General features: G+C 39.1%; 1 protein-coding gene across 1 annotated transcript; it reads right to left on the bottom strand.

Moving 5' to 3' along the window:
• Positions 1 to 782: 782 nt before the first annotated feature.
• LOC110214670 (serpin B4-like) lies at positions 783 to 12,889 on the bottom strand. The gene is made up of 8 exons (XM_020995695.1): positions 12,837 to 12,889; positions 11,753 to 11,934; positions 10,875 to 10,943; positions 10,052 to 10,186; positions 6,669 to 6,786; positions 4,326 to 4,468; positions 2,157 to 2,312; positions 783 to 1,313 (listed from the first exon to the last, which is right to left on the bottom strand). Exons 2-8 carry the CDS (start codon positions 11,915 to 11,917, stop codon positions 912 to 914), a joined length of 1,188 nt encoding a protein of 395 aa, XP_020851354.1. The 5' UTR covers positions 11,918 to 11,934; positions 12,837 to 12,889; the 3' UTR covers positions 783 to 911.
• Positions 12,890 to 24,521: the final 11,632 nt, after the last annotated feature.

Here is a 24,521-nt window from a genome sequence, read left to right as displayed (position 1 = left end):
TAGGATAGTGGTATCCTCAACAATAATAAGGCATTTCAGAAGAGGGAAAGGAAAATCATCCCATATTCTTAGATTTCAGCCACACCTCCTCAAATGGAGAATGGCCGAACAAGTTGTAGTACATGATTGTGATGGAATGGTATTGTGATATAAGAAATGATGAGCAGGATGGTTTCAAAAAAACTGGGGGGCAGCTAGGTGGTGCAGTGGATAGAGCTCTGGCCTTGGAGTCAGGAGGACCTGAGTTCAAATCTGGCCTCAGAGACATAACACTCACTAGCTGTGTGACCCTGGGCAAGTCACTTAACCCCATTGCCCCATTAAAAAAAAAACACATACACACACAGAAAAACCTGGGAAGACTTACATGAACTGATGCTAAGTGAAGTAAGCAGAACCAGAAGGTCATTGTATGCAGTAATAGCAATATTGTAGAAAAATCAACTGTAAAAGACTTAGTAACCCTAATCATTATAATGATCAACCATAGTTTCAAAGAACTCATGATGAAAAATGCTGTCCATTTCCACATAGAGAACTGATGGACTCAGAATGCAGATTGATGCATATTTTCCCCCTTTATTTTTCTTTATTCTGAAACATGGCTAATACAGAATGTTTTGCATGACTTCGTGTGTACAAAGGGTAAAGTATTTTTTGTCTTCTCCACAGGAGGGGGGAAGTATAGGGAGGGAAAAGTCAGAGCCAAAAATAAGAATAAAATTTAAAAGAAAAACAAATATCCCAGTTATTTCAACCACTTCTCATTTAGCATGAGTAAATTCAATTCAACAAATGTTTATTTGTTCAGCATCTTTTACGCAATAGCTTCTGTGGGGATACAAAGACAAAAGTGAAACAGTTCCTCCCCTCAAGGAGCTTCTATTTTATCGGTTCCCAACTGCTCTTTATTAAGGGGCAGCAACTCTGCCATAGAAGAGAATACTATTGCTTTTGTTATGTCGAATGAGGAAGAGAAATGGGTGGTCACAATTAAATTCTTCCTTTCTGGAAGAGTTATATCCAACCACAACACCAGTGGCAGCCGCTGCTTCCGTGCCCTCCTCGTTCACCTCCACATAGGATTTATGGATGATTTTGGACACAGCCAAGCCCCTCTGGGTTGTCATTCCTGAAAAGTCAGCACTTTCTGCATCAAATATATCTGTCACCCCCATAGCTTCCAATGTGGGCCTCAAAGAGTAAGTCTCTTCTATTCTAAACCGAGGAAAATGCAAATTAACTTCTTTTCGGGCCATATTCTCAGGATTCATCAACTCTAATAATTTCTCAAAGGTGAGATCTTGTTCCAACTACAAAAGAAAATAGGACAAATGCCATCATAACAGGGGAGGTTTTAAATCATCAGAATTGTAAATGGTTGTGTGTCTGCAGAGCAAACCGGTTTCCATTCACATCGTACATGCGAAAACTTAGACATGGATTAACAATGTGTTTTTATGCTTTAAAAGTGTTCTTATCCCTGTTCCCCACAGTCAAGAGAGGGAGCTGCTGGCAGCTGTCCACCTGCCTCTCACCTTCTTCCCTTCCTTTCCCCTCCCCAGCCCTGCTCCTCCCTTCTCTTACCACCTTCTTCTAACCCTCCCCCCTTTACCTCCCTCTCCTCACCTGACTGATCCCTGAGGATCCTGTGTGTGCCTGCATGTGCAGGAGAGTATGTGACAGAGGAGGGAAAAAGTTAGCCCAACTGATTGATGCATTTGGAAACCATGTTCAATGTGTAATACCTGGGAACCTCTCACCTCCAGGAAGGGGGAGGAAAAACAAATGTCAGCTCAACTACATAAGACTTAGAGGACAAGATATTTGTGGCTGGAGACAATATCTTAGAGAATGCTCTGGTTACTACAAGCTTGCTCTCTGTGGAAATGCATCTAGTCTCAGAACCCTCAGAGGATAAAATCCTTGTGGCAGGAGACACTATCTCTGAGAACATTCCCTGTACTACAGTCTTGCTCTCTGTGAAAACACATCTAATCTCAGAACAATGAGAAGACAAGGCCCTTGTTCTTTCATGCCCTTTACTGTAATCAGTTGCAAGGAAGGGGATTAATTGTGTCTATTTGTGGTTTCATAAACAAATTGCCAAGAAAATGCTTGAATATACTCTGAGCAAAGAGCCTCTGTTTCTTTACCTTCTCTAAACTGCTGCTATCAGAAGGTAGCAGAACAAACATACTTAGATGTTTGTTTGTATATGGTAATTCAAGAATCTTCCCCTGAGATTCCTCAATGTATCCCATATTGAAGAAGCCTGTCTGTTTCATCATCTGCACAGGTCTGCTTGTGTCCTATAATAAAAGAAAATAATAATTATCCAATAAATACTTTATTTCCCTGAGAACTTAGCCTTTTAAAAACTCAATAATATCAAAAATGTCAGGATATTTTCAAAAAAATAAACTAACAACTTCAGCAAACTGTTCCGCTTTGACCATGGCTACGTGGGGTTGACTAACTGATCATTTTTAAATCAACTTTAAAGTACAGCCCACTTTAGCAACAGATTTCTCCAGAAAGAATCAGATTAACAATCCAGTTCTAACTTGGAAGTATGTTTTAACCCTTTATTGTCAGGTATACAAATATAACCATCAAGCCAGGGGATGTGACACATCCACTTCTACAGTAATAGGCCTTGAAAACATTAATTAAATGCAGTGATTAAAGAGTAGTTGGATGCATTTGAACCCTCAAAAAAGTGGTGAGTTGTTATTTCTGCCTTCCCACAAATGGAATCCTAGAGAAGCCTCGCAAATAGCGTAAACAAAACGGCTGGAGGCTAAATCTGAACTGGTTAATTTCAGCAGATTCATTCAAAATCATCTATTCAGTTTAATCCTAAAATAACTCTTGATATCCTTTCATGACTAAAATGTTATCTTAGAGTAGTACAAAATAGGAATTTTTTTCTCATCTTACCAAAGTTCTCATAGTTGTTTAGTCATGTCTGACTCTTCATGACCCCATTTTGGGGTTTTCCATTTTGGTTTGCCATTTCTTTCTCCAGCTCATTTTCCAGATGAGGAACTGACACAAACAACCTTAAATGACTGGCCCAAGATCATACAACTTATAAGTGTCTCAGGCCAGATTTAAACTCATGAAGATGAATCCTTCTGATTCCAAGCCCAGAGCTCTATCCATTGTGCCATCTAGCTGCCAACACTAATAAACCAACATTAATAGAAAAAAATTATCATCCCTTAAAATAACATTGGATTGTGCCAACATACTGATCATTTTTCATGTCTAACATTGTTGAAATGTGTCAAGAAGAGTGGCATTAACAGGGGGTGATTTTTTTTTCTTTTAATGAATGGTATCTCCAACACTAGTCTCTCTCCTAAGCACTAGCTCTGCATCACCTATTTCATATCAAACTTTTCAAAGTTGATGCCCCAAAGACATCTCAACTCGACATGTCCAAAACTAAACTTATTATCTTTACCCACATCCCTTATCCTCTTCTAAACTTCCCTATTTCTGTTAATGGCACCACTATCTTTCTGATTTCCTAGGTTTGTAACTTCAAAAATTATCCTCAACTTATATGTCTTCTTTATCCTACGTATCCAATCAGTTGCCAGATCTTGCCACAGAATCATTTTCTTTGACTTTATCTTGTGCTTTCCTTCCTGTCTAGGACACCCTCCTTCATCTGCCATGACTTTTGAAAGCCTTACCGGTCTTTAGCCATGCCTCTAATTCTTTCACCAACACCAGCAAGAACTCCCAACCACTCTAACCCACAGTGATCTCCCCCTGCCATGAACCAAGGCATTTCTTATCTGAAACCATCATTCAGTAATTAACTACAGTAGTATGTTGAGAAATCTCTTCCATTGCTTCCAAATATTTAACCTGTTGGCATTTTCTTTTGCAACTGAATTGTAAACCCCTTCTTTGTGTCGTACTTCTTCCTATACTGTTTGGCACATAGTTGTTGGTTAGTAAATATTCGTTGGTTTGTTTCTTGGTTAAGAGCCCTTGTGAATGGACATAGTCTAATGCTATAAAATAAAACTTTTTCATAGTCTAGTGATATAAAATGACTATTTTTCTAACTTGCTGCAGGTAAAACAGCAAATACCATTGAAAAGTTTAAGCGTTTTGCTGTGTTGGTTGGTTTTTCTAAACTGTATTTTTTCTCTTCATTTTTTATTCTTTGTTAAGAGAGAGGTAAGGCTTGCTGATTAAAGGAGAAGGGAAATAAAAGTAGTGTTAAAACAAAAGATATCAATTAAAATAAAATTAATAAAAAGAAAAAATAAAAGGGAAATCAGAAGACGTCTTTTCAGTACCTTGTTTGTCCTGAAATTTATTTCTTGAGTATTTTCTTGCTTAAATTTCACGGCCCAATTTCCTTTGAAATAAATGGCATTTGCCAGTACCAGGACAGTAGCTGGGTCAATAGTACCTGCTGAAAATAGCTCCTTGATTTTTCCTTAGATGTAAATAAAGAGACAAAAGAATAAATATCACATTTTGTGTTAATTTTTTTTTTCATTTACAAAAACTGAGCCAAGAAGTTTGCTAATAAACACTGCAGCTCGGTATGTCAGCAGAAACCATCCTCTCGACTGGTTCTTCCTACGGTATGAGACTAGTCACTGAAGAGTAGAGATGGGGTCAGAGAAAAGATTCTTCACATTTTGAAACCACTCACATTTCCAAGGCCAGCTCTTAAAAACAGATTACAATGCATTAGCATCCTCCCCCCATCCCCACCCCTACTCCTAGAATAACAAGGGCCTCATCCATTCTATTCAATTCAACCAATGTCTTCAGTGCCTTCTATGAGCAAAGTACTATACGAAGTCCATTTAGATGGAGAAGCTCTCCTTCCTCATGGAGCTATATATGCCTACCCAAACATAGCAGCCTTCAAGAGTGGCACTGATGAGGGCGGGGCCCAAGCCAAGATCTTCACCCTTTGCCTCAAAGGGAATCTGACTCACAGGCCCCAGACCCTCATCTCCCTTGAAAGCCCTAGCTTACCTTTAGATCTTATTCAGATGCACCTTCAACCCTTGCCCTGAATAGAATCTGGCTCCTGTTTGTCTACAGGACCCAGGAAAACCCTTGAACCTTCAAATTTCTTAATCAACTCCCCTCATCTCCCTTTGAAAGCCTTAGGCTCCCTTTTGTCTATAGGCCCCAGAAAGGCCTTCCTTTATCTCCTTTTGAAAGTCCTAGCCCCACCTTGATTTTGTGCAGATGCCTTTCAAACTTCTGCCTTCCTGTTCCTCCATTATCTATTCCCATTGTCTATTCAATCTCGCTGACCTCCCCAATTAGAATTGTTACCTACACCCTTTACCCAACCCCCTTCTCTGGCCACCCAAAGTTACTTTAGTATTTAAGATCCACCTTGGCCCTCATTCAGAGGCTGAGAATCTCATGCTCAAAAGGCTGAGAACCTCTCATGCCCGCTCATCTTTATGGGTGTCACCCGGCTGAGAATCTCAGGCCGACAAGGCTGAGAACCTCTCATGCCCGCTCATCCTTACGGGTGTCACCTGGCCTATATGTTTTACCACTAATAAACTTTTCCTCTGGCTGAAGAAGATTTGAGTTGAATTCATTCAGGCAAGGCCCGGTACCTTGATCTTGGGGTCCCAGCACCCCAAAACCCCTAGACCTCTTCAGCACCATCCCCTACTAAGAGGTTTGACTAGCCAGAATCATTCATGGATTAGAAAACAAAAACAAGCATTGTCTCAAAAAAGCTTTGGTTAATATTTCTTGGGGCAGGTCCTCTAGCTCTATCTCTCTAGCAAACTACCACAGGAACTAATTTCTTACCATAGGAAGTTAACCCCTTGAGCCAGAGGAGATTAGTTTCAGTGGATATAGGTTGGAGCAAAGCAAATACAATAAATCAGACCATGAGGAGAAAAGAATGCAGCATAAAGATTCTAGAGCACCTAGGTGACACATTGGAGAGAGAGCCTGGCCTGGATTCAGGAAGACCTGAGTTCAAACCCAGCCTCAGACACTAGCTATATGACCCCAAGCAAGTCATTTAGCCTTGTTTACCTCAGTTTCTTCATCTGTAAAATGAGCTGGAGAAAGAAATGCCAAACCACTCCAGTATCTTTGCCAAGAAAACACCAAATGTTTTGTTTTGTTTTTTTTTTAACAACAACAACAAATAAAGGTTCTAAGCTAGAGAGAGCATGTGAGGAAGCCCCTACTACAGGACAAAAAGACATTTTCTGAAAAGGTAAACAGTACTAATAGTGGGAGAAAATAAGGTAGCATCAAAGACTAATTTGGGAAGGGGATGGGGCTGGGGATGGCAATATTCAAGAACAATCATAAGAGTGATGTGAATAGAGCGATCTCTGATGCTGATTCATCTTAGGCGCTAGAAGTGTGTGACAAGTTATTGATCAATTCCTCTCAACAACAGCCTTGTCTAGAGTATTGGAGAGGATTTAGAGGTTGTAGTTAACACCCTCATTTCCAGATTTAGAAACTAAGTCATTTACCTAGATTATTACCAATTATTACCAACTAACCCAGACTTTCTGGCAATTCCTAGCTCACTGATTTTTCTACATCTAGTGCCCAATTTAACGTGCATCTAAATATCACCCTTTAGAAATATCAGGAAAAGTAAGTTCTTATTCCTTACTTACCATTTGTTTGATTCTCAACCCATGAATTAATCTTCCCTCGACTGTCTTCTGAAGCATGTAAAAAATCCACAGTTTCCAGCCCTGCATTGTAAATATCCTTTATGCCATCTAAGTAGGACTTTGAAACAACAGAGAAATATGAATGTGTACATCCATGGATTGGCCAGGTACAGGGAATACAGAATTCAAATAGCTAATGCCATGGTGGAAAGTGCCATATCTTAAACACTGTAGAATTCAAAATCTAGACATATAATCTCTCTGAATCACTCTACTACTCAACCATCCTAAAACATGGCCTCATTGTCTATAGACTTAGAGCTGGAAGGAACTTATAGATTATCTAACCCAACTCCATCATTTTGTGGATGAGGAAACATCTGTAAAGAGAGGCTAAACTTGCCCCAGCTCACACAGGTAATAAGTGACAGAGGCAGGATTCGAGACTAGGCCCTTTGGCTCCAAATCCAGCCATCAGTAATTGGCCATGAGTTTCTGTGGTTAGTCAAAAGGAAAACAATGATTAATCTATCTGGCAAGTTCAGGTGGAAATAGAACTGAAAGCATATTAATAACCCATGCCATGTTTACAAGCACCTTTTTTAGTTACAAAAGCTGAGGTTAAAAATATGGATAATTGACCTACTGACGGATTAATGAAATGAGAAAAGTGTTGTTTAGACAAATAATTATAGAAGGCATGTGATGGCACCTCATATACTACTCCAACAGTGGGAAGATGGAAAATAACTGAGTGTGGATGGGTGTGGGAGGGTGTTGAACTGAATAGAGTTAGAATTAAGTTCTTGAATAATCACTGAAGATGGTGGCATGGGAACCCCACATGGCTGAGGGATTCAGGAGGGTCTTCTTTGGAGCTGAATGGTTTCTTCTAATAATTTCCCAGTTGTTGGATATGGCTTCAAGAATTGCCATTTCAATACTTAATGGTCACCTGGATTGAACACAGGGATCATATATCTAGAGCTGGGAAGGACCATAGAGATTGTCTGATCCAGATCTGTCATTTCAGAGATGAGGAAACAAAGGTTCAGAGGAGTTAGAGTGACTTGATCAAAATCACACAGATAGTAAGTGGAAGAGTTAGGATGTGATTCCATCTCTGCTGACTTTCTAATCCAGCCAAATTGCTACTGTACCAAGCTAACTTCTACCTTAGACATCTGGGCCATTCTTCTCAGGTGCTCTGCAGGGTACAGAGGAAAGCTCATTCTTGGAACTTTAGGAGCATCCAAAGAATCTAAGCTTGCCAATCAGCACTTCAGAGCAACTTGAGGCAAACACCTTGGACAGGTAAGCAAAAAACCTGTAGATATCCAGTTCTGTAGCAACAGGAAGAAGCCTTCAAAAAATGGATGAGCTACTATGGAAATAACCCACCATCATAGAGTGATTACTGTTTTTTTGTTCTGGACCTATGACAGACTTCATATTATCACTACAGGAAAAACTCTCTTAAAGTGCAGATTTGCAAGCAGGCTTAGAGGCACTGAGAGGTTAAAGAACTTGCCCAGGGTTATATAGCTGATACGTACCACAAAGATGGGAGTTGCACTCATGTCTTCCTGATGCCAAGGCCAGCTCTCCATCTAAGATTCCTTAAAACCTCTTCAGAAGATGCTACTCTAAAAGGTAACCCAAGTAAGATAAGCTGGAATCTTCAATACTGTCATGTCCATGATAAAGTAAATGTTGCTATGACAGAAATGTCATAAGGACACATCAATGCCTTCAGCAACACAGAGTACCTCAGATCAGTTGGCAACATCAAAAGTGGCACCCTACCCATGATATAACCATGGGCAGTCAATGCCACAATTGTAACTATCATACCTACCAGACAAGCATGTTGATCCTGGCAGTAAGGACAATCTTTCCTTGTTAACAGCTGTCTCTATCATTATAGACACTACCCCACCCCAGTTTTCTGGGTTATTTCCTGTGCAAATGCACCAAACTTTGGATAGCCTCTGCAGGAATAATATTATAAAAGCACCTCTGGACATCTTTGTAAATGGTATTTTAGAAGGGCTGCTAGGTGGCGCAGTGGATAGAGCACTGACCCTGAAGTCAGGAGGACCTGATTTCAAATCCGGCCTCAAACCAGACATTTGACACTTACTAGGTGTGTGACCCTGGACAAGTCGTTTAACCCCAATTGCCTAAAAATAAATAAATAAATGGTGTTTTGTTCTCTGCCTTTGTTTTGCTCAGAATCAAGGATTTTGGTCAGTAGCCAGGACAAGGTTTTCCCATCTTTGTTTCTCAAGGAATGGTATTTGTTCTGCAGAGGCCTGCTGATCTGTATGGGCTGCTAAGAATGGAAAATCAATTTGGGAAAGGGTCTCAGAATGTATATCTAACACCAGCCCCTGATCAGTGAGGGAGCTTGGCTCACAGATTGTAATTGAGATGGAGCTAATCAGAGACCACACTTTCCTCAGAAGAAAGGACAAATGGTAAAGGAAGTTTGCCCACAACTGGAAAAGAAACGTGGTGACAATGAAGTAGCTGGGAGAGCAGTGGATATGGTGTTGGATTTAGAGTTAGGAAGACCTGAATTCAAATCCTGTCTTAGCCATTTAATAGCTTTGTGACCCTGGGCAAGTCACATAACCTCTTCAACTTCAGTTTCCTCATCTGTAAAATAGGAATAGTAATTGCACTTACATCACAGGATTGTTAAGAAGATCGACTGAGTTAATACGTAAAGCTCTTTGCAAAATCCTGATACTTGATATGAATGCTAGTCATTATTATTGTCAATAAAGAATATTGAGGAAAATCTGATGGGATAGTAAAAAATTCATTGGTCTATCTACAATGTCACTATTGTAGGGGAGAAGGATGATATACCAAGGCATATTAGCTCATTGTATATTTCCTTTTGTCAACAATCAGGTTTCTTTTCTGATCCTTTGCCTACAGAGCAACCATTTACTCTATAATTTACACTCCTGATGTGATAAACCCCACTAGGCAGAGTCCTACGCACATGACTAGTCCTGGATATCATACCAAATAAACATCCTTATTATAAATTGATAAATTGGCATTCTGGCTTATAAATCAGCCTCTAGTGCAGTTAATATGAGCCAATTCTTTTGGGTTAATCTGCAAAATTGAGTTTCTTAACCTGAAAACCTAAGGATTCTGAACCCTGCACATACTTCCAAAAGGAAAAAACATTCTCTGAAAACCAATGTGAAAATGCCAGACATCTGCTATGCATTTTCACCTACTACCTCTTGTGACTTCTAGTAAGTGAATTTTGTTTAGGTAAGAGAAAATGATGTGATCTTGAGCACCAATGTATTCAGCATCTACATTTAAATTATCAGTGATAGAAGCAGAATACTTACCTGCAGGAACTGAAATGTCTGGCTTCCATAGAGTCTGCTAGCAATGGTCAGTAAATAGTCATCATTGGGTTTGTTGATTTCTGCCAAGAGGGAATGAAACTGGGAATGGATTTCTCCAGGTGTTCCATAGAGAGCCTTCAGATAAAGAGAAGATTCTTGAGCTGATCTTAGCCTAGGAAAAGCTTCCTTTTGCTCTCTTCTGTGTCAATATCTCCTACAACTCCTCCAACCACCTCCCCCCCAAAAAATAAAAACTCCCTTACAACAAATAAATAGGTGGATAGAGTGTTTGGCCTAGAGTCAGGAAGACTTATCATCCTAAGTTCAAATCTGTCTTCAGACACTTACTAGCTGTGTTACCTGGGCAAGAAACTTAACCCTGTCTGCCTCAGTTTCCTCATCTGTAAAATGAGCAGAAGAAGAAAATGGCAAACCACTACAATATCTTTGTCAAGAAAACCTGAAATTAGGTCAAGAAGAGTTGCACATGACTGAAAATGACTGAATAATAACAACTGTATCTTTTTCTTTCTTCCACACCCAGAGCCTGTTGCCACATCTTCCACATTTCAAATATAGTACAACCAGCTGTGAGAGTCTTCCTTGAACATTAAAGGAGAGTTTCTTCCCTTTTGAGTCGACAGAAGGATCCTGTACCTGAGACCTTTCCTTATTGGATGCTAGCCTATATCCCTTTTTGGGGAAATGTGTATGCCAGAAGAGCTAGTTTTTCTGACACTCTCATTTGGGTAATGGGGGGCCCAGTTTGGAGCATGCATCGGTCATGGCTGGATCTCGCACTCCCTGCTGTCATATAGCTCACCGCTGATATACCATGACTGTCTCCAACAGTTGGCCTGTCACCTGTTGTAACTTCATCTAAGTGAAGCACCTGAAAAATATATGAAAAGTTGTTATGAGGGTCAGAAGAAAAAATATATATATGCATTTCTCAATTATACATTTGGGAAAAAATAGTAAATGAATCATGGATGTATAGCTGGAAGGGACCATAGACATCAAGACCAACTCTCTCATTTTACAGCTGAGGAAACTGAGGCCCAAAAACTGAGGCCCAGAGAGATGAGGTGACTTTCCCATGATTATACAGAGAGTAAAAAGCAGAGCTGGGATTTTAATCCAGTACTCTAAATCCAGCCCTATACATACATCCGTGTTCTATATTCAGTCTTTCAGTTTCAGTTAACACCCCTTTCCAGAGGTATTAACACTTTCTAAAAAAAAAATCTTGAATTGTGACATGGGATCAGACTGATAGTTCCAGATTCCTAGCAAGCAGTCTTGTGTTAGTTCATAGTTAATAACAAGCATGCTCTGTATACTTTTCAGATTATGAAAATAAAGTTGTATTACAAATCAAAAACTTCCCTCTGATTTGCTGTCTGCTAAGAAAATGTAAACAAATCTTACTTGTAATCTAAGGCAAGTGCAATTCGGAATACACTTCAACCGTGTGATTGAGACAAGCTTTAGGCAAATCTGACATGAAAGTCTGTTTTGTATGCCAGAATATGCTATGCAAAAATTACCCTGAATTAGGACTTGTTATAAAATTCCACAAGTCTGTATTTGGAACACAGCCTAAAAACCAAAAACAAAACAAAAAACTCTCTTTCTGTAACAAAACCACAAAAAGGCCATTTGAGGAAATGAAACCAAGCACAGTCTGCATTTATTTACCTTCTGCATCTGAAATGCAGTTTTGTCTCTGACTCCAAGTAAGGTCATAGCCAATTCTGCTTCAATGCCCAGAGGGGAAAAGACCATATTACCACCTGCATTTTGCTTGAATTCTTTGAAAATACTAAAGCCAAATTTGGCAGTTGCTTCACTGAGAGAAGGCATTTTCACACTGCTGAGGCCTAAGAAAACAAGAAACCCCAAACCCTGAATGTCAGTCAATCAGGCCATGTACTGAGCTAGATGCTAGGGATAAAAATAGAGAAGAAAAGAAAAGGACAGGACAGGACAGAAAATGAGAGGGGAAAAAAGGAGAGAAGAAGACAGGAGTAAAGAGCAGAGGAGAAGAGAAGAGAAAAGAAAGGAAGAAAAAAAATTCCTACCCTCAATGATTTTGCCATAGTTGATTAAGTCCTAGACTTGGAGTCAGAAAAACTTTGAATTCTACTTTTGATACTTTCTAGTTGTATGACCATGTGCAAGTTACTTTACCTGTCTAGGCTTCACCTTGTCCATCTTTAAAATGAGGATAATAGTCACTAACACAGGACTATTGTGAAGAGTAAATAGCTGCTGTGTGTTGTGAAGATCATCCAGCTTAATGAGTTAACAGAGATGGTACTAGAACGCACAGACCATGGCTCTTTCCACTACATCACACTAGCAATGACTCATTCATTATTATCTTTGTTATTCCGAGCACCTAGCACAATGATTGGCACATGGTAGACCCTTAATAATGCTTGTTGATAAATAAATAGCATCTATTTGAGGAGAGACAAATTTCCTAGGTCAAAATTGATTTAGCCAACAGAGTTAAAATATATCTTACATGACCTTATCATAACCAGTGCTTTCAACATACAGTACATGGTAGGCCCACTGATATTAACCTTTGTTTCTGTTTTGCTTTTTTTTTTTTTTACTGAGAAGCTAGTCAGCCTTAAAAGTTTGCATTCTTCCCAAGGCTTCTTCTTCCCAAGAAACTATTTACAGTGTTTACTTCTTACAGAATTGCATGGCAAGAGAACACCCTAAGAAACCTAGAAATAATAAAAGAATAGAAAGGAATAGATTCATTTACCTTCTTATTTTCAGCTGCAAAGTTATCAATCAGTCCAGTGAGTTTGAAGCCTGTTCTGATGAGAGAATAACGTAGGCATAATAATAAATAAACCCCAGGATGGCCCCACCCACTCTGCTGCTCACCTGACCAGTGATTCATCTTTGTGGGGTGTGTGTGTGTGTGTGTGTGTGTGTGTGTGTGTGTGTGTGTGTGTGTATTGAAGTACCTCTAGGACAACTTTGAATTAAATGTGAAGCATGCAGTAGGGAAAAGAGCATTAGATTTGAATCTAGAAGACCTGGGTCTGAAACCTGGATTTGCTAATTAACGTTTGTGCCAAGTCACTTCATCTCTCTTGACCAGTTTCCTCATATGTAAAATGAGTGGCACCTTCTAGCTCTAAAATAGGTAATATTTTTAAAAAATTTTAATTTCTCCCTATTTTTTCTTTTTGAAAATTGGAAATTTCCACATAGGATTTGCCTATAGTGAATTAAAACTTGCATGCAAAAAAAAATTTTTTTTCCACCCACATGCAGAAAAAAAAGTTTGATTAATGGGTGAATATTTGCTTTACAAATAGTTATAATGACAAATTATTTATCTCTATAAGTAGAGTTTTCTTAATTTCTTAGAACTTTGATGCCATTTACCATAAAAATATATTGTCACATGGGACTGTTCAAAAATACATCTACTTCAGGGGCAGCTAGATGGCACAGTGGATAGAGCACTGGCCCTGAAGTCAGGAGGACCTGCGTTCAAATCCAGCCCTGGACCAAACACTTGACACGTACTAGCTGTGTGACCTTGGGCAAGTCACTTAACCCCAAATGCCTATAAAGTTTCAAAAAAAACCACCTCTACTTCATGTGGTGAGGTATGCCTTTGCTAGTTTGAGTCAAGGAGAAGAAAACAGATGCATCTTTTGGAAAGACTGATCAGCAGGACCATCCAGAAGCAGCTGCACAGCTTCCTAGGATCACACAATCCTACTTCTAGCACAGGGTAAAGCACAAAATAGATGCTCAATACATACTGGCTGAATTGAAAACTGTAACTTAAAATCTGCCATCCTAAAATGGTCTCATTTGCAGATAGGACACTTTGCCTAATAACTTAAATACTTCAGCAATTGGTAATTTCATAGGCTACCCTCTCCATTGCTGCAGATCACAGCCTCTCCAAGCCTTAGTAACTGGTCTTTGATAATTATCCATCTCCCTTCTCCTTCCCCCTCCAACCTGCCCCTCACAAAAAAAAAAAAGTCTATACCCTGAACCCAACCTTCTGCTGATGAGCTCCTCTTAATTCGATGAAAAGCTTGAGACCATTTGCTGGGAACTTCCTTTTCTACCCTCCTCCTCATCTCATATCATTCATTTCTCATCCTCCAGTATCTCCTCCTTCACCCCTATCTCACATGAAGAGGTGGCCCTTCTCTTTCCCAAGGCCAACCCCTCTATGTATATCCTTGATCCCATTCCATCTCATCTTCAGCAGATTGTTTCCTCTATCATTCCCACTCTATCACTTATCTTCCATCTTGCCCTCTCTACTGGCTGCTTCCTTTCTTCATACAAGCTCATGTCTCCTCCATTTTTAAAAACAAAAAAAAACCCTTCATTTGATCTAACTACCCCTGACAGCCCTCATCCTACATCTCTCATCCCTTTCATAGCTAAATGTTTTGAGGAAGTCATCTACAATCTACAAAGGAAATCATCTACATCTACCTTCATTTCCTCTCCTCTCACTGTCTTCTAAACTCACTGAAGCATTGCCTTCAACCTCATCATTCATCATAAAAAACTGCTCTCTCCAAACTACCAACGCTCTTTTAATTGACAAATCGAATGACTTTTTCTCAGTCCTCATCTTTCTTAACTTCTCTGCAGCCTCCAACACTATCACCCTTTTCTCCTTGATACATTCTTCTTTCTTTAGGTTTTCATGACACTGCTATGGTTCTCCTCTGACCTGTTTGACCACATATTCTCATCCTTTGTTGGATCATCATTTAGGTTTTTCCTGCTAATTATGGCTGTCTCCCAAGGCTCTGTCCTGGGCCCTTTTCTCTTTTCTCTCTATCCTATTTTGCACAGTAATCTCATTAATTCCAGTGGATCCATTTATTATTCAGTTTATTCTGAACAGATTATTCTCAGGTCTATTCATACAACCTTAACATCTCTCTCTCTTTTTTTTTTTTTGCTTTTTAGGCAATTGGGGTTAAGTGACTTGCCCAGGGTCACACAGCTAGTAAGTGTCAAGTGTTTGGTCTGAGGCCAGATTTGAACTCAGGTCCTCCTGACTTCAGGGCCTGTGGTCTATCCACTGCGCCACCTAGCTGCCCCCCCTCATCATCTCTCTTGACTTCCAATCTTGCATATCCAATTGCTTATTGAAGATCTTGAATTCAATGTCCCTTGAACATCTTAAATCCAACATGTCCCAAACAGAACTCATCCTCGACTATGTCATCTTCAACTTGTCATTGTCACTCTATATATCCAATCTGTTACCAGTTCCAGTCTATTCTACCTTTAGAACATCTCTTCTAGAATACCGTTCTCTCTTTTAACAAAACCCAGCACCCCAGTGGAGGCCTTTGTCACCTCAAACCCAAACTACTGCAATAACCTTCTGCTTGTTCTCCAATGCCTCAAGTCTCTTCACTCCAGTTCTCAGTTGTCAAAGTGATCTTCCTAAAATGCAGGTCAGATGATGTTACCCCTTTACTTAATAAACTTCAGTGATTCCCTATTACCTCCAGTATACCCTATTACCTACAACTACCCAGAAGAAAATTGTAGGCTACACACCAATATCAGGAGGCAGAGAGATATGATGAAGAATTTGGTAAGACCCTCCAATCAAATCTGCATATACTTTAATGACTTAGATAAAGAGCAGTCATACAAGGGGAAATCTACATCTCTTCAAGGTCTGGAGGCTTTTCCCTATGCAGTAACAAAGACTGTACTATAACAAAAGAGTCATATTTATCCAAAGTCTATAATTGACTAAAAGTAGCTGGGAAGGAACCAGACTATTCATGATTCGAAGTAGCTGACTTTTCATTTTTCTGGGAACCAGAGTGCTCGCTAGGAAATGTCTGTTTAATTTCCAAGAATTGTGTGGAGAGTTCTATGTTATTCTTTGCTATCTCAATAGAACACTCCTTTTTTTATTTGTGGTCTCCGTATACACTTGCAAGAAGGAATTAAGTCTCAGCTGTGAGAGACCAGGCAGAGATTTTCCCATGTTCCTAGGATGGGATGCCTGGCCAAAGGAGTAAGAAAAGCCTAAGCCCTTTTGTGTCAGGAAAGAGTCTGGAAGCAAGAGTAACACATATACTTTAAAAGAATATTTTTTTTTAAGTTTCATTCATGCCTTTTGTTTTTATTTTAACACTTATTTTGGATATACACCTCCTCAACTCCAACCATCCAATGTGACTTCCTCCTAACAAAGAAAATTAGTTAAACAAAATCAGTAGAGAGGCAAACATTCTCCACCCATAATCCCCAAAGGAGGGAAGTTTAGTTCTTCACCTCTTCCCCAGGGCCAACATTAGTCTTTAGAATTATGCCTTACGCACATAACAAGCACTTAATAAATGCTTGCTGATTAATTACCTAGAATTCAGTTTATACAATATCTTTTTGATTAGTTTTTTTCAATTAACATGTTTTCCTTTTCTCTCTCCCTTCTACTGAAAAAAAAAGGGTATGGTCAAGCAAAATAAATTTCTATATTTGCTATTTCCAAGAATGTGTCTCATTCTGCATATTTGGTCCATTACCACTCTGTCAAGAGGTGGGTATATGGTTCAATATTAGCCCTCTGTAATCATGGCAGGTCACTGCCTTGATCAGAGTTCTTAAGTCTTTTAAAGCTGTTCACTTTTACAATCAATATTTTTGCATCTTCCCAGTTCTGCTCACTTCATTTTGCATCAGTTTATACAAGTCTTCCCAGGATTCTCTGAAACTGTCCCTTTCATCATTTCTTATGGTACAATAATATTCCATTACATTCATAAACCACATTTGTTTTTAGCCATTCCCCAACTCATGGGCACCCCTTTAGTTTCTAGTTATTTGCCATCATGAAAAGAGCTGCTCAAATATTTTCATAGACATAGGATATTGATCTCTTCAGGACATAGGCCTAGTAGCAGTATAACTTGAACATATCTTTTTAAAACTAAATTAGTGGGAGCAGTGAGGTGGCGCAGTGGATAAAGTTCTGGCCTTGGAGGACCTGAGTTCAAATTCAGCTTCAGGCACTTGATACTTACTAGCTGTGTGACCCTGGGCAAGTCACTTAAGCCCAATCGCCTCACTAAAAAAGCAAAAAATATATTTATTTATTAGGAGCAGCTAGGTGGCGCAGTAGACAGAGCTCTGGCCTTGGAGTCAGGAGGACCTAAGTTCAAATCTGGCCTCTGACACTTGAAACTTACTAACTGTATGACCTCAGGCAAGTCACTTAACCCCACTGCCTCACAAAAAAAAAAGAAAGAAAGAAAGAAAAACTAAATTAGTAAATCACCTATGCATCTGCATCAATCTCTTTAGAACAGCAGAGTCAGTAAGACCTGAGTTTAAATCTGGCCTTAGACACTTACTGGTTGTGCGACCCTGAGCAAGTCACTTAATCCTATTTGTCTCAGTTTCCTCATCTGTCACATGAACTGGAAATGGCAAACCACTACATGTATCCTTTGCCAAGAAAACCTCAAAGAGAGTCACAAAGAGATGGACACCATTGAGAACAACAACATCAAACTCAAATAGAAAGGAAAGGGATCCCAAAGCTGCACGTTAACTTACAAAACCACAAACTATCATCTGCGTTTGTATTGTGTTTTTATTTATTTCATTAAACATTTCACAATCATATGCCAATCCATTTTGGCAGCACCAATTATTTCAGCAGAATTTCACCCTTAACTACATCCCATAGCTCGGTAAATGAGGAAGTTGGAATAAATAACGTCTCCGTTTCCTTCCAGTTCTCGATCTACAATCCTGGGTCAACTTCCACTGCAGAAGTGTAGAGATCACACCCAGGCTTCTTCTGAATTCTATAGTTAAGTGATTTCATGAGACTAGAAAGGAGCCAAGTCAGGACTTGAACTGGGGTCCTTCCAAAGTGTATATATGTCCTGTTCTCCCTCTCTTCCAGGGTCCTCAGCATTTCCCTGCCTATGCAGATTTCTAAGGAATGCTAGTCAATAATTTTAGTACAAAGAACAATACTTCACCATTTTTGTTGTTTAATCATTTTTCATTCGTGTCTGACTCTCCGTGACCCCATTTGGGGTTTTCTTGGCAAAAATACTGGAGTGATTTGCCATTTCCTTCTCCAGTTCATTTTACAGATGAGGAAACTGAGGTAAACAGGGTGAAGTGACTTGCCCAAAGTCACACAGCTAGTATCAGAAGCCAGATCTGAATTCAAGTCTTCCCAACTGTACTGCCTAGCTGTCCGTGCTCTGCCATGGTAAATACCAAATAAATTTTGTATGAATTGAGGGTTCAGTTAGCTAAGAATCAGAAAGCCTGGGCTGTAGTCCATATGCCTCTAGCTAGCAGGATAACATTAGATAAGTCACTGAATGACCCTGGGTTTCAGTTTCCTCACTTATGAAATGGGAGTTATAAAACCTGTCTTGTCAACCTCACAGGTTTGTCTCGAGGATCAAATTAAAAATTGTAGAGCCTTATGAGATGCCTTGGACATAGTAAGTACCCAAAAAGTAGCTTTTGAGCAAATAAATAGCATCAGTGAAGAGTCTGTGCTTATTTGCAAAAGGGCAAGTTTGCTTTGTTTGTAGTGTTTATCAAAACTGTACCCAAGTACTTTTCACACTAGCAAGTGATACTGTTATTGTTGTTCTTTCATTTTCAAAAAGGACCAATGACATGGTAAGGCTAACAAAGCAGAGAACGTGAGCTAATAAGAGAAGGGTAACCCAGGAGCCTCAGACTAGAGCAGGGATGGGAACCTGCAGCCTCTAGGCCACAAGTGGCCCTCTAGGCCCTCAAGTGTGGCCCTTTGCCTGAATCCAAACTTCTTGTTCTGTGAAGTTTGGATTCAGTCAACGGATGGCACTTGAGTACCTAGAGGTTCCCCACTCTTGAACTAGAGTCCTTTTCATAGACTTGTTGTCAAAGATCTGCAGTCCCTTCCACAAGAGGGCAGCAAGAATCCATCTTTGGTCATCTACAACTCATCTACTTGTCCCAGTGATTCCCCAGCTCAGTTACTGGTTGCCCTTACTAAGCAATTACCTGAAATCTAGGCTGTGTTCCTTCTTTATCTACTAGTATTTCTCAATATTGAAATAACTCAAATCCACAATTGTGCTGACTTGAAATTTAGTTTTTTATAAGATACTTCTCTCATGTAACATCCTGGATAGAACTGCAATGCCTGATTGCCCTGACTGCAGCTTTCTGTGAATTGTCCTTCAAAGATCTCTCCAACGAAAAGAAAATCTAAACAAGCCATTTTCTTATCATTGGGAGCTGAACTCTCCTCTCCCATTCTTGTGTAAACTGGACAAGACTTACAATGAGGATCAACAATATTTTATGTTACCTGTGGAATGTTGGACAAGCCACTTCATCTTTCTCGACATCAGTTTCTTCTTCTCTAAAACTGATCATGTTGGACTAGATCAGAGGTTTTTAACTGCAGTCTTTTCCAAGTCCTCCTCCAAGCCACTCCCTTTCAGCTTCCTTTTTTTTTTCCAGCTTCCTTTTCTGTGTCTTTCCCCTTTAGAATGTAAACTCCTTGAGGCCAATCTTCCTTTCTACTTGGATTTGTATTCCCAGCACTTACCACAGTGCCAGACCCAAAGTAAACTCTTAATAAATATCTGTTGACTAATTACTGACAAAGCAATAGGATCAAAAGATGGATTTAAAGGGCTCCAAGAACTTGAGAGGGAAAAATGCATTTTTGAAAAAAATTTGCATTTACCCTTTTACTAAAATTTATGAATTATTCCAAGAAGAGGTCCATAACCCACATGTACAAAAATATTTATAGCAGTTTTTTTTGTGGTGGCAAAGAATTGGAAATTGAAGGGATGCCCATCAAATGGGGAATGGCTGAACAAGATGTGGTATATGAATGTAACGGAATACTATTATGCTATAAGAAATGATGAGCAGACAGACTTCAGAAAAACCTGGAAAGACTTGCATGAACTGATGCTGAGTGAAGGGAGCAGAACCAAGAGAACATTGTACACAGTAACAGCCATAATGTGCAATGACTAACTTTGATAGACTTATCTCTTCTTAGCAATGCAAAGATCCAAGACAACTCCAAAGGACTCATGATGGAAAATGCTGTCCTCATGCAGAAAAAGAACTATGGAGTCTGAATGCAGATCAAAGCATATTATTTACTCTCTCTTTTTTCTTTCTTTTTTTTTGTTCCTTTTTTCTTGTGATTTCTCCCATTGGTTCTAATTCTTCTTTACAACATGACTAATGTGAAAATAAGTTCAATATGAATGTATATGTAGAGCCTATATCAAATTGCATGCCATCTTGGGGTAGGGGGAGGGGAGAGATGGGGAGAAAATTTGAAACTCAAAATCTTATGGAGGGGCAGTTAGGTGGTGCAGTGGGTAGAGCACCAGCCCTGGAGTCAGGAAGACCTGAGTTCAAATTTGATCTCAGAGCAGACACTTGAGACTTACTAGCTGTGTGACCTGGGCAAGTCACTTAACCCCATTTGCCTCCCCCAAAAAAAAAATCTTATGGAAGTGAATGTTGAAAACTAAAAATAAATAAATTTTTCTTAAAAAAAGAAGAGATCCATAGACTTCAAAAGAATTTATGATAATTAAGTCTTAAGATTAAGAATCCTTGCACTAGATAGATGATCATTAAGAATTATTTCTATGATTACATGATCTCAAGGCTTTCATCCAGTTCTAGCCCAGTGTGGTATATAGAAATTGTGCTGTATTTGTCAGTAGATGACTTGAATTTGAATCCCCAGACCTGCCACTTGCACTGGTGAGCTGGAGCTGATACATACAGCTCAGAGAGCTAATAGTTAAATTTTCCATCTGAGCATTTGTACCTCAGAAATCTGCAAAACTTACACATCTGGGCCTAATTTATTGTTTTTAATTGATTGTCTAGACTTAACAAAGTGATGGAGAAAATATTAGTAATGCATATTAAGCTTAAAAGTGTGTTGTAGGCATTCCCATCCCCCCACTCCCAGCCTGCTGTAAACATATACCAGTACAGCCCTACTTAAATGCTGTGATCTTGGGCAACTCAGCAGATCACTTCATCCTAAAGGGCTTCCTCTGCCACAAAGTAAGGGGTTTGGCAAGATGACCACCAATATCTCTTTGAACCCTAAAGTCTAAGATTTTGAGAGCAGCTGTTATTATTGATCACTTATTTACCAATGGAATCACGGACTTTGGATAGTAGGAAGGATTCTTTGCCAAAGGTAATAAATAAGGGCTGAGTCATCCCAACCTCTGGCATTGCAAATCCTTTGCACATTCTTGTGAGATGTCTGGAGAGGATAAAGGGTATAGACTGTGGCCATTGGAAAATGTTTTTACCTCTTTGCAGATCTAATAATAAAGACTTTATATGGTACTTTAAGATTTCACAAAGCATTTTACATTCACTGCTGCATTTGGACCTCTCAATAACACCTTAAGATATATAACACAGATATTATTATACACATTTTAGAGATTAGAAGCTGCCCAGGATTGCGTGGTTACCAAGTAGCTGAGACAGATTTGAACCCATGTCCCTACTAACTGCAAGCCAAAGGCTTGTTAGGGATCTATAAGGATGTAGAGGGCCACAGGCTGTTCAAGAGGTCTCACTGATGGGCCGAGGCCCCTCTCCGGTGCTGATCTTTGAGCAAAGGTCGCCTGGTTCGGTGCTCCATTGTATGGATCTTTAACAATCTTTAAGTCTCCTGGTTATTGTACGGTCATTAGCAGTCTATTCTGGGATTGGAGTCAGATAAGTGCACAGATAAGTGCTTGCACTGTCTTTGAGCACAGCGTGGGCTATACGTCATTGTAACTTGAGAAAGAGTTTCTGTTATTTTACTATATAAGTAAGTGCTTTGCTAAAAATAAACGGAGTTGCTTTCATCTTGTCTCCCGCCTCATCAGTGCGCATTCGAGATAGAAAATCAATCTGGTCTTGATTCATCAGGTGATTGGGAAATCCTAGGCCCTAGGTAGGCTCTATAGCCAAGTGAACTAGTTGTGCACAACAAACTGGGCGCCCAATGTGGGGCTGCACTGCTGCCGTGAAGAAGATACGGAGAGTAAGACAGCTGCATGAAAGAGTCGGGAAACGTCTGGACCAAGAAGACGCGACACCCATATCAAGACACCGAAGTCTGTTGGAGCCAGGCAGCCTCCTTGTGAGAGGTCTCCGAATCGTATCCCGTGGCAGAAGACTACTGAGAGGTAAGATAAAGTCTTATCATGAGGCAAAATCTAGGTAAACTCTCAGATAAGGAACAGAATGTTAGAGTAATATATAAAGTGATTGAGGAACAGGGGTAACTCCTGAGAAAATAAGAGAGTTTCTAGATATTATTGATATAAAATCTCCATGGCACCCCAGAGAAGGGAACTTAGATTTAGAACAACGGAAAATAGTGGGAGAACAATCGACAGAATTTTATAACACCAAAGGCCCAAAATCAGTTCTTCTGGGTACTTTCACTATCTATAATCTTATAAAAATAGGTTTGTAGGAGCTGTGAGAACAAAGGAAACTCCCGCCATGTGCCATGAGGAATTTCAAAAATCCCGCCGTGAGGAATTTCAAAAAATCCCCAAAAAGAAACGTGTAGTCACAGCACTATATTGTGGACATTGTAGAGCACACATTACAAAGTGAAAAGGTTTCCTTTTATAAAAACCAAAACCTTAAGAAAGACTTTGCCTGGTTTTAGAATACTATGAAAAGAAAAGACAAAAAATAAATAAATGAAAATAGTATTATTTCATTTGTGTAGGGAATTTCTGACAAGTTTCTCGCTTTTGGATTCTCCCTGTCATTTTGTTCTATGTTTGTCTGTGTCTGTGTGAATGATGGTCTGTGCTGAAATGCTGTTAGTGACTTTCTTCCTTAGCCCTCCCTAATACCAGCCGCATTTTCCGGGGGCGGGTGGATGGGGGAGAGAATGGGAGAAAAAGTACTTCATTATTTAGGTAATTTCATAAAAGGCAAGAAAGTTTAAGCATACAGGAATAAGAAAAGTATGGATAGAAAGAATAATATAATCTGTTTGCATGAATAGCAGGAATAGATGATATGAGAGTAAAAGATTTGGAAACTTTTGGAGAAAAAATTCTCTTTCTTTTTTGCATTCTAAAGCTCTGGCCAAAGCTTTGGGTGTAAGATTGAAAGATCATGTTGAAAAATATTCTCTTCCTTTCTCTCAAATTCCAACCCTGGCCAGGTTGGGGTAGGGGAGAAAAGAAGGAGAAGGAAGAGTTTTCCTCTTCAAATCAAAAAGAAAAGTTTTTAAGTATTGGAACACAATCTAAAGATAATTTAGTTCATTCACATTAGTAATATGTATGTTTCAAGTTTTAAAAATCTAGTCTCATTACAAATTGGTACACTTTTATGTGTTATATCAAGCAATTTTTAATAATTTAAATGTTATTAAAATGTGAACTAAAAGAAACTGAAAGGTAGTGAGATAACTGTGTAAATCCAGCTAAATTATTTTATCAAGTCCGGTTAATCTTGTTCTATGATGTTTTATAACTATCATTTAGAAAATCAGGTATTTCTATCTTTACCTATGATTAAAAGAACAGCTTAGAGCTAAAATAATTTAACTATCACTCATGAAAATTACCAAAATTGTTAACTAAGTTATTTGAAGTTACTGTTTTAAAGCTAAGACCTAGAATTCTTAATTACTTCTGAGTGAAAAGGAGGGACACAAGGCAATTCCCTTAACTTTGTAAGCTTGCCAAAAGCTCCTACCAACTGTGTCAAGGTCGTCTGCTCTGAGAGAAGAATTTGTTTATGTTATTGAGTTCCTAAACAATTCATTTAGCTTACTGAGAAATTGCAACTTTATATAAATGATTTCTAATAATTGGCTTTTTCACCAAGACAAGTTTAAATGCGGGAAAGAAAGGATGTTAAGTAAAATTTCTTATATATGTGAGTCCTAGTAAATCTTTATTGATTATTGCACTTCTATGAAAATAATTAACTGTATCTGGCTTTAAGCCATAATCAGTGAAACTTACTGCTTGAGGTAAAAGACTCTTAGAACTATAATTAACTTTGTTTTGAGCTTGAATTTGGGTATGGTCGTCTCATTAAATCAGTATTTCCCATTTTCCCTATTATGATCCTTTAAGGAGGAATGTTTCTTACCATGTGCCAAAATTTTGTTCATCACACTATTAAACTTGTTAGTCAGAAATATTCCCAGACAAAAATAATTTATTGTATGGATGATAAACTTTGCAGTTGTCCTACTACTACCAAACTTTCCTTATTAATGCCCAAGTTTTAACAAGCTTTTCAGTCAACAAGCCTTTCAGTCTCATAGATTTATAATTACCCTGAAAGGGTACAGAGGGTGTCACCCTTTGCTTACTTTGGGTGTATTGTTCTGCAGTCTGCAGGTATACCA

The sequence above is a fragment of the Phascolarctos cinereus genome, unplaced genomic scaffold (genome assembly GCF_003287225.1).
Source record: "Phascolarctos cinereus isolate Bilbo 61053 unplaced genomic scaffold, phaCin_HiC Scaffold_4;HRSCAF=312, whole genome shotgun sequence".
Classification (NCBI taxonomy): Eukaryota; Metazoa; Chordata; class Mammalia; order Diprotodontia; family Phascolarctidae; genus Phascolarctos; species Phascolarctos cinereus.
This window is presented reverse-complemented; position numbering and strand designations above follow the sequence as displayed.

Excerpts from the sequence above, each read along its gene's own strand:
- LOC110214670 (XM_020995695.1), bottom strand. The coding sequence starts at position 11,917 with ATGCCTTCTCTCAGTGAAGCAACTGCCAAATTTGGCTTTAGTATTTTC. Across the intron at positions 4,469-6,668 it reads GGTTGAGAATCAAACAAATG|GAAAAATCAAGGAGCTATTT; the intron begins GTAAGTAAGGAA and ends TTTACATCTAAG. Across the intron at positions 1,314-2,156 it reads ATAGCAGCAGTTTAGAGAAG|TTGGAACAAGATCTCACCTT; the intron begins GTAAAGAAACAG and ends TTTCTTTTGTAG.